Source organism: Piliocolobus tephrosceles, chromosome 10 (genome assembly GCF_002776525.5).
Source record: "Piliocolobus tephrosceles isolate RC106 chromosome 10, ASM277652v3, whole genome shotgun sequence".
Lineage (NCBI taxonomy): Eukaryota > Metazoa > Chordata > Mammalia > Primates > Cercopithecidae > Piliocolobus > Piliocolobus tephrosceles.
This window is the reverse complement of record NC_045443.1, coordinates 8,175,821-8,185,734: the sequence shown is the minus strand read 5'-3', so window position 1 is coordinate 8,185,734 and position 9,914 is coordinate 8,175,821. Positions and strand designations below refer to the sequence as shown.

Genomic DNA, 9,914 nt, shown 5'->3' with positions numbered 1-9,914 from the left:
AAAAAAAAAAAAAAAAAAAAAAAAAAAAAAAAAAAAAAAGATGAAGTCTTGCTCTGTTGCTCAGGCTAGAGTGCAGTGGTACAATCTCAGCTCACTGCAACCTCCCCCTCCCAGGTTCAAGTGATTCTCCTCTTCAGCCTCCCGAGTAGCTGGGATTACAGGCGCATGCCGCCACGCCCACCTAATATTTGTATTTTCAGTAGAGACGGGGTTTTACCCTGTTGGCCAGGCTGGTCTTGAACTCCTGACTTGGTCTCCCAAAGTGCTGGCATAAGCCACCACATCCTGCCTAAATACACTTTTAAAATACTCAACTCAAAGGCCAGGCTGAGATGAACATTTTAGTACCTACATTTGGTGAATATATGTATGCATTTCTGTTGAGTGTATACTTAGGAATGGAATCCTTGGATCATGGGGTAGGCATATGTTCTAATAAATATTGCCAAACAATTTATCAATTTGTACCCCATTGACAAATGTGTGAGAAGTTCTGAATGTTTCACATTCCCCAGGTTTGGCATTCACTTCCTTTTTTCTCCACACCCCAACTCCTATCTTTGTTGTAGCCATTCTAGTGGGCACGAATTGGTATCTCATGTAGTTTAAATGTCAAGTTCCCTGATCAACAATTCAGTTGCACACCTTTTGACGTGTTTATTGTTGACTGGAATATCCTCATTTGAGAAATGCAGTATAGACCCTTTTAATGGCCCTTGTTTGCTATTGACTTATCAACCCTTTACTAAAGGCCAGGCTGTCATGGTGAGCCTCCAGGTAATTCCAAGGTAAGCCTTATGCTTCGGCTGGGGGAGAACAATCTCTCCAAAACACCTTTGCGCTGTCCGTAGGGGCCTTACCCTGGATAGCACCAATGAGGCAGCAGAGGAGGACCTTTATTACTCCAAACCCCAAAACCCTAGAAAGTCTTTTCCAGGAGGTGGAGAGAACGACCGCGGGCTTTTCAACCAAAAAGACCTCCTGAGTCCGAATTAACTCTTTTTGGTTTTGATTTGTTTTGTTTTGAAACGTAATCTTGATCTGTCACCCAAGCTGGAGTGCAATGTGGAGTTCGGCTCACTGTAACCTCTGCCTCCTGGGTTCAAGCGATTCTCCTGTCTCAGCCTCCCAAGTAGCTGGGACTACAGGAGCCCACCACCACGCCCGCTACTTTTGGTATTTTTAGTAAAGACGGGGTTTCGCCATTTTGGCCAGGCTGGTCTAGAACTACTGACCTCAAGTTATCCGCCCTCCTCGGCCTCCAAAAGTGCTGGGATTACAGGTATGAGCCACACCGTGCGCGGCCCGAAAGAACTCTTCACCGGATCTCGCCCTGGGCCTTCCCAGCCTAGCAGCCCCGCCCGCTGGAATAGCCGAGGCACTACCTCCCGGCCGCAGGCGGCGAGGGGCTCGGGTATTTTTGAAAGTAGATACGCTCACACCCTCCTAACGGCGGCGCCAAAGGTGGTGGGGCCCAAAACTGTTTCCCGGTCAAGAGTTCCCCCGCCCCGGTCGCAGGAAGACGCCTGCGGGGGGCGCTCAGAGGGATCCCCAGCAGCCTCCAGGGCTGGACCTTGCGGTGCGCAGGTGAGAAGCCGGGAGGGGCCGGACAACCTCGACCGCAGGTGGGTGCTTGTCTTGCTTACGGAGGGCGCCCGATGAACCGAGTCACGTTTTGCGACCACATTAACGGACCATTCAAAGTCGAATCCTAGGCTTTTAGAGGCAGTTAGTGGGTGCCAACGGCTGCGGGCGGGGCCGGCGGGAGCGCAGTGGGGCGGTCGCTGTTACTGCCCCGCGCGGCGGCGGCCTGGGGCCAGCGCAGAGGCGCAGCGGCCCGGGAGGTGAGCGCTGAGTGAAGCCGCGGGGCCCAACCGCAGTCGCGGGGTCTGGGAGGTGGGTGCGCCGCGCCGTCCCTGAGGCCGGGGGGTGCGGGAATGAGGACCTGAGCTGGGGTAGAGGTGGCCGAGCTGGAGTCGAGGTGGGCGGCTACTCGGAGGTGGGCCGGGCTAAGGGAGAAGTGCCCTGCGGCTCTGGAAAACTAGCCTTGGACCCTTGGAGAAGCGATTTGTGATTTACTGAGCACCTACTATGTCCTGGGCTCCGCTCTAGGTGCTGGGATCCCACAGCAAACGAAGCCACCCCAGCCCTTGCCCTCCTGGACTGTATATTCTAGGGAAGAGACAGACAAGAAAATGTATAGATATGTAACAAAATGCCGTAAATTTTCATGAATAAAAATGTAGTAGGGCTAGGGGAGTGGACTGTAAAGTTGGGAGTGGGGAAGGGGTCGGTCTGAGAGGCCTTTGTGAGGAAGTCTTTTGGCAGGAGACCTGAAATGAAGTGAGGGAGCCTTGAGAGCATTATCCAGGCGGAGGGAACTGGATTCCTGCAGGCGGAACTACCTTGGCCTTGAAAGATACCTACCAGGAGTTTAAGTGCTGTGCGGGTGGCTCAGCTTTGTAGATTTGCGCCAGATGGAAATTGGAATTGTCTTAGGAAATTATGGATCGATCATTCATTTATTCAGTGCTGGATTCATTCAGTGATTTATATCTGAAGCGTGAGAGAATGGGAGTAAGGCCAAGTGCCCTTGGCAAAATACTGTTATTAGTTTTGTCCCAGTTTAATACACAAACTAAATTTAGAATTTCCATTGATTTTTAAGAAGAGCTAATCTGAGTTAATTTTACATATAAGTAAATACTACCTCACTTTTTTTTCTTTTTCTTTTCTTTTTTTTTCCGTGCTCAGCCCTCTATCGGAGATTCTGCCTCCGGTGGGACTGATGTCTTCTTGAGCACGCTCCCACGGTGGGTGGCTGCTCTGGGTGGGTGTGCGCTGGTGGCTCAACAGGGTGTAGGGTAGGGGTCTAGTGTCCTGTCCTCTGAGAGGGGACTTTGGTGAACTTGCGTTTGGGTAGGGATGCACGTGAAGTGGTATTGGATCCCAGGACTTAGGGCCCCTTCCTCCTGGGGGCACACAGCTTCACTTCCTCCTTGGGGAGCAGCCCAGGAATGGCTGTCTTGGGGCCTTCCCTCAGTGCCTCCAGGACCTGGAGTCCCATCTCTTCAGAAGGTGATCTTTCCTTAGAGGGGTCAGAGACTCCTGCCCAGGGCTCTAGAGTCACGGTGAGAACACCTGCCTCAGTCCTGCACTGCACTTCTCTTGGCCTGATTTCTCCACTGGGAGCTGGGACCCGAAGCCCTCAAAGGGAGGATCCCCTGAGAGAGGGTCATGGGCAGAGAGCTGGTACAGACCAGTGTCCGCAGGGAGTGGTGACTGGCCTGGGGCCCCGGGCATCGGGAGGGCTGGGGTGGCCCAGTCATCTTTGTCCTTGGCGCCATGTTTGAGGATGCAGGTGAACTCCACCTAGTTGAACTTGCCTTTCTTATCAATGGGCGCCTCCCAGTACATCTCATCCACTTCCCCATCTGTGAAGCTGTCACCCATGGTGGTGAGCAGCTCCTGGAGGTGGTCCTCATGAATGAAACCTGAGGATTCCTCGTTGAAGCAGGTGAAGGCGTTTTGGATCACATCCTGGGGCTCTGTTCCGTTCAGCTTCTCCCCAAACATGGTGAGGGAAGTGGTGGTGGAAGGTGATGGGCCCTGGGGCCTCCCTCATCATGCCCTGCAGGTATTTATGCTTGGGGTTCTTCCCCTGCGAGGCCAGCTTGTTGTGCTGTCCCCCTTTTCATTGAAGCCATCATGGTTCTGGTCTATTATGTTGAAAGCCTCCTTAAACTCCTGACTGTGGAACTGGTTGAACATCGCGAAGACATTGGATGTGGCCCGCTGTAGTCGCTTCTTAGTGGTCTTGGCTTTGGTCCACTTGCTGGACATTTTGGCTTCAGGTGGGTGGGGCTTCACTGGGTGCTTGGAGCTGGGTTGACCATACGACTTCACTTTTTCCAAAAAGTATATTTATTTGAGTTAAAAGGCTTCTGAGGTTTTTTTTGTTTTTTTTGTTTTTTTTTTGGTTTGACTTTGTTTTTCCCAAGTGTGAATGATCTAGAAGATAAGAACTAGCTCTAGATACAGGAAAAAAAAGAGTGAGGCACAGGGTGGGGAAGGTAGCAGAGAGAAATGAAAATGAAATAAGGAGGATGTGAAATAGTGGAAGGGACAGTCTGTCCTAATTCTCCTCCTCCTCCTAATAAACTCAGGAAATAATACAGGTTCAACATAACGTATCTCAGCAGACCTTCAGAACTATCGATCCAAGTCAGGAGAGCTGGTAGAGGAGGAAACAAAGTCACATTTGATAACTGGTTAAGCAGAATCGTGATTTCCAACTTCCCTGTGGCTCACTGAAGCAGTTTAGGCTAAGATGATGCTATGAGGAGAGGTGGCTTGTTCTAAGTGTTTTAAATTTTATGTGGCAAGGTAAACCACATTAAATCACAGAATTTTATGACAGCAAGATCACCTAATCCAATCCTTGCTCATTTTGCAGATGGGGAAACTGCTAGTTGGTGACAGAGAAACAACTCAAAATATAGGAGAGACATTTTTACCTTACCTTCAGCTGTCTCTCCCCAGAACCCTTATTTGATAAAATGCTTCTCAGTGGCTCCTGAATGAGTAGAATCAGCTTTGTTGAGGATCCCAGAATTGAGTTAATCTAAAACATCATTAGTATTATATAAATTTTCACTTTCTTCCAGAAGTATTTATTGGAGTACCCATTGGCGAGGGGGGCTAAACCACAGCCTCTTCCCTCAAGGAGCTTAAGTAGATGGAGTAAATGAATAACTAGACAATTACAATTTACAGGAAGCAGTACCTTGGAGAGAAATTGGAGAGGGAGTCAATTCCTAGGATAGCAGAGAGATGGACAACAGACAGCATGTGAGTATTAAAACTGATGTCAGATATCAAATTGGTTGGTCAGGGTTATGTTGATAATCCCAATACCTCCCATCTGCCTAAACTTGTCTTGTCTTGATGGGTAATATATGTAAGTGGTGGTGGGAGAGACTATTGCAGCCAGTAGACTTGGTACATTCCCAAAATCTTTTTATTCATAAGTAATTACTATTTGCCATTTGCAGCCTTTTGTGCTTTAATATTATCAAGAACAAGATGAGTGATAAAATATTTATGATCAGCATTGTAATTGCAAACAGGCCTCAGTAATAATCATATGCAACTGGTTTTGAGGGAATTTCCTTGTAAAGAACCATGGCTGTATAGGTGTGAAGAGTAACATAGAGTAATATATGAATGTACACAATAATAGTAACTTTATAGAGCAGACTATAGAGTGTAACTGAGTCATTGTACTTGCATACTGTGATAAAGATCCAGAAAATGTATTCAGCAATATATGAGCCTTTGGATTGGGCTGAAGGATAGGATAGGCAGCATCTGGTATTTAAATTACATAATGCCTAATTTGTCACATGTACGCACCTCTGGAAAGACTTTCACTAAGCTTGTTTTCTGGGAACTCACTCACATCTTGAATGCCTTGCGTCTCCGAGTCTCAGATTTTTTCTGAACATTTTAGTAGTCGCACTTAGAGAAGCAGAGTATACTTAGTCAACACTTTTTTTTTTGAGATGGAGTTTCACTCTTGTTGCCCAGGCTGGAGTGCAATGGTGCGATCTCGGCTCACCGCAAGCTCCACCTCCCGGGTTCATGTCATTCTCCTGCCCCAGCCTCCCAAGTAGCTGGGATTACAGGCATGAGCCGCCACCACTGGCTAATTTTGTATTTTTAGTAGAGATGGAGTTTCTCCATGTTGGTCAGGCTGGTCTCAAACTCCCGACCTCAGGTGATCCACCCACCTCGGCCTCCCAAAGTGCTGGGATTACAGGCTTGAGCCAATGAGCCTGGCATAATGTTTTTGTATTTTTGTAGAGACAGGGTTTCGCCATGTTGGCCAGACTATTCTTGAAATCCTGACCTCTGGTGATCCACCTGCCTCGCCCTCCCAAAATGCTGGGATTACAGGCATGAGCCACTGTGCCCGACCAGACATATTCTTTTATTCAAGTATTTTTTCTCTAGCAAAACAATTTACAAGCTAATATGTAGCATTTTTCTGGGAAGATGTAATAGTTCTTTATGACTCATTTATTCACTGAACTATTTCTCAAGTAGCTATTATACTACAGGCACTGTTGGTGCCTGGGACTGCCCTGATAGAGACGGAAGTGATAAATTCCAAGAAGAAAAATAAAGCAAGATAAGGGGATAGAAAATGGTGGGATGGACAGGGAGGATTTTGAATGTTATAAATGCAGGCATACCTCAGAGATAGTGCAGGTTTGGTTCCAGACTACTAACATAAAGCTAATATCCAATAAAGCGAGTCGCAGAAATATTTTGGCTTCCCAGTGCATATAAAAGTTATGTTTACACTATACTATTGTGTATTTCCTGTACAATATCATTGTGTCTAAAAAGATCTATATACTTTAGGATCATGAGGTCAGGAGCTCGAGACCATCCTGGCTAACACGGTGAAACCCCGTCTCTACTAAAAATACAAAAAATTAGCCGGGCATGGTGGCGGGCACCTGTCATCCCAGCTACTCGGGAGGCTGAGGCAGGAGAATGACATGAACCCGGGAGGTGGAGCTTGCAGTGAGCCGAGATTGCACCATTGCACTCCAGCCTGGGTGACATAGCAAGACTCCGTCTCAAAAAAAAAAAAAAAAAAAAAAGGTATATACTTTAATTTAAAAATACCTTCTTGCTAAAAAATGCTAACAATCATCTGAGCCTTCAACATGTCATAGTCTTTTTGCCTCTGGAGGGTCTTGCCTCAGCATTGATGGCTGCTGACTGATTAGGGTTGTGGTTACTAAAGGCTGGGATGACTGTAGCAATTTATTTAAGTAAGACAACAGTGAGGTTTACTGCATCTATTATAGACTCTTTTTTCACGAAGGAGTTCTCTGTGGCATGTGATGCTGTTTGATAGCATTTTAGTCACAGTAGAATTTCTTTCATAATTGGAGTCAGTTCTCTCACACCTTGTTACTGCTTTATTAACTAAATTTACGTAACATTCAAAATCCTTTGCTGTCATTTCAGTAGTCACAACATGTTTCCTAGGAGTAGATTCCATGTCAAGAACCACTTTCTTTTTCTTTTTTTTTTTTTTTGAGACAGAGTCTCGTCTGTCGACCAGGCTGGAGTGCAGTGCAGTGGAACGATCTTGGCTCACTGCAACCTCCACCTCCCAGGTTCAAGCGATTCTTCTGTCTCAGCCTCTCGAGTAGCTGGGACTACAGGCACCTGCCACCACACTCGGCTAATTTTTGTATTTTTAGTAGAAATGGGGTTTCACCATATTGGCCAGGCTGGTCTCAAACTCACTTTCTTTGCTTATCCATAAGCAGCAACTCCTCACCCATTCAAGTTTTCTCATGAGATTGCAACAATTCAGTCTTATCTTCAGGTTCCACTTCTAATTCCAGTTCTCTTGCTATTTCTACCACATCTGCAGTTACTTCCTCCACTCAAGTCTTGAACCCCTCAAAGTCATCCATGAGGGTTGGAATCAACTTCTTCTAAACTCCTGTTAATGTTGACAGTTTGAGCTCCTCCCATGAATCACAAATGGTCTTTTTTTTTTTTTGAGATGGAGTCTTGCTCTGTCACCCAGGCTGGAGTGCGATGGCACAATCTTGGCTCACCGCGAGCTCCGCCTCCCGGGTTCAAGCCATTCTCTTGCCTCAGCCTCCAGAGTAGCTGGGACTACAGGCACCACCACCACGCTCGGCTAATTTTTTGTGTTTTTAGCAGAGACGGGGTTTCACCATGTTAGCCGGGATGGTCTCGATCTCCTGACCTTGTGATCTACCAGCCTTGGCCTCCCAAAGTGCTGGGACTACAGGTATGAGCCACTGCACTCAGCGTGAATGTCCCTTTTTTTTGTTTGTTTAGAGATAGGACATTCTGTTTATTTTTATTTTTATTTATTTATGTTTGAGGCAGAGTCTCACTCCCATCGCCCAGGCTGGAGTGCAGTAGCACGATCACAGATTACTGCAACCTCAACTTTCCAGGCTCAGGTGATCCTCCCACCTCAGCCTCCCAAGTAGTTGGGACTACAGGCGTCTGCCACCGTGTCCCACCCCTCCCCTGACCTAATTTTTTCTATTTTTAGTAGAGGCAGGGTTTCACCATGTTGCCCAAGCTGGTCTCAAACTCCTGGGCTTAAGCCCAGCTTGGACTCAAGAAAGCAATCCACCTGCCTCTGCCTCCCAGTGTTGGGATTACAGGCATGAGCCACCACGCCCTGCCACTAACGTTCTTAATGGCTTCTAGAGTGGTGAATCCTTTCCAGAAGATTTTCAATTTATTTTTCCCAGACCCATCCAAGAAGTCACTATATATGGTGGTTATAAGCCATATTAAATATATTTTTAAAATAATAAGACTTGAAAGTCAGAATTACTCCTTGATCTGTGGGCTGCCGCGTGCATGCAGCGTTAACAGGTATGAAAACAAAACATCAGTCTTGTATGTCTCCATCAAAGCTCTTGGGTGAGTACGGGTGTCGCCAATAAGCAGTAATATTTTGAAAAGAAACTTTTTCTCTGATCTGTAAGTCTCAACATTAGTCTTAAAAAATATTCTGTAGGGCTGGGCATGGTGACTCACATCTGTAATCCCAGCACTTTGGGAGGCTGAGGCCAGTGGATCACCTGAGGTCAGGGGTTCGAGACCAGCCTGACCAACATGGTGAAAGTCTGTCTCTACTAAAAATACAAAAAAATTAGCTGGGTGTGGTGGCGGGCATCTGTAATCCTAGCTACTCAGCAGGCTGAGGCAGGAGAATCGCTTGAGCCTGGGAGGTGGAGGTTAACAGTGAGCCGAGATCCTGCCGTTGCACTCCAGCCTGGGTGACAGAGCGAGAGTCGTCTCAAAAAAAAAAAACAACGGGCCGGGTGCGATGACTCGTGCCTGTAATCCCAGCACTTTGGGCAGCTGAGGTGGGCGGATCACAAGGTCAGGAGTTCAAGACCAGCCTGGACAATACGGTGAAACCTCCTCTCTGCTGAAAAATACAAAAATTAGGCTGAGTGTGGTGGCATGTGCCTGTAGTCCCAGCTACTCAGGAGGCTGAGGTAGGAGAATCACTTGAACCTGGGAGGCTGAGGTTGCAGTGAGCTGAGATCGCACCACTGCACTTCAGCCTGGTCCACAAAGTGAGGCTCTTTCTCAAAAAAAAAAAAGAAAAAAAAAAAAATCAATAAATTCCCACTTAAAAATGGCAAAAGATCTAAATAGACATTTCTCAGAGAAGACATACAAATGACAGACAGTTATATAAACTGTCTGAAAAACAGACAGTTCCATATCACTGATCATCAGAGATGTACAAATCAAAACTATAATGAGATACCATCTCACTGCAGTTAAAATGGCTTTTATCCAAAAAAGAGAATAACAAATGGTGGCAAGGATGTGAAGAAGGGGGAACCCTCCTATACTCTTGGTGGGAATGTAGATATTAATACAGCCACTACAACTATCATATGATCCAGCAATCCCACTTCTAGGTATGTATCCAAAAGAAGGAAAATCAGTATATCGAAGAGATATCAGGACTCCCATTTTTATTGCAGCACTATTCACAACAGTGAAGATTTGGAACTAACCTAAGTGTCCATCAATAGTTGAATGGGTAAGGGAAATGTGGTACATGTACATAATGGAGTAGTATTCAACCACAAAAAAGAATGAGATCCTGTCATTGGCAACAACGTGGATGAAACTAGAGGCCATGATGTTAAGTGAAATAAGCCAGGCACAGAAAGACAAACTTTACGTGTTCTTATGCATTTGTGGGAGCTAAACATTAAAACAATTGAACTTATGGAGATAAGTGTATATAATGATTTTTTGTTTTGTTTTGTTTGTTTGTTTTTGTTTTTTTTTTTTTTTTTTTT

General features: G+C 46.1%; 2 protein-coding genes and 1 pseudogene across 2 annotated transcripts in view; 1 reads left to right on the top strand and 2 right to left on the bottom strand.

The window, feature by feature from the left end:
• The window catches only part of LOC113220327, a gene marked incomplete at its 3' end in the record, with an annotated part of 9,377 nt that extends 6,310 nt beyond the window's left edge, over positions 1-3,067 (bottom strand). Inside the window, exons 1-4 of the mRNA XM_026449260.1 lie at positions 2,985-3,067; positions 1,792-1,916; positions 1,443-1,711; positions 218-265 (exon numbers count right to left, since the gene is read on the bottom strand). Coding sequence (XP_026305045.1) covers positions 218-265; positions 1,443-1,711; positions 1,792-1,916; positions 2,985-3,067 — 525 coding nt within the window. The remainder of the gene's footprint in view (positions 1-217; positions 266-1,442; positions 1,712-1,791; positions 1,917-2,984) is intronic.
• LOC111555955 (solute carrier family 2, facilitated glucose transporter member 3-like) overlaps positions 1-9,914 on the top strand; it is a 79,575-nt gene that overhangs the window by 25,022 nt on the left and 44,639 nt on the right. The gene's annotated exons all lie outside the window — the stretch shown is intronic.
• Positions 3,127-3,843, bottom strand: LOC111555968 (annotated as a pseudogene).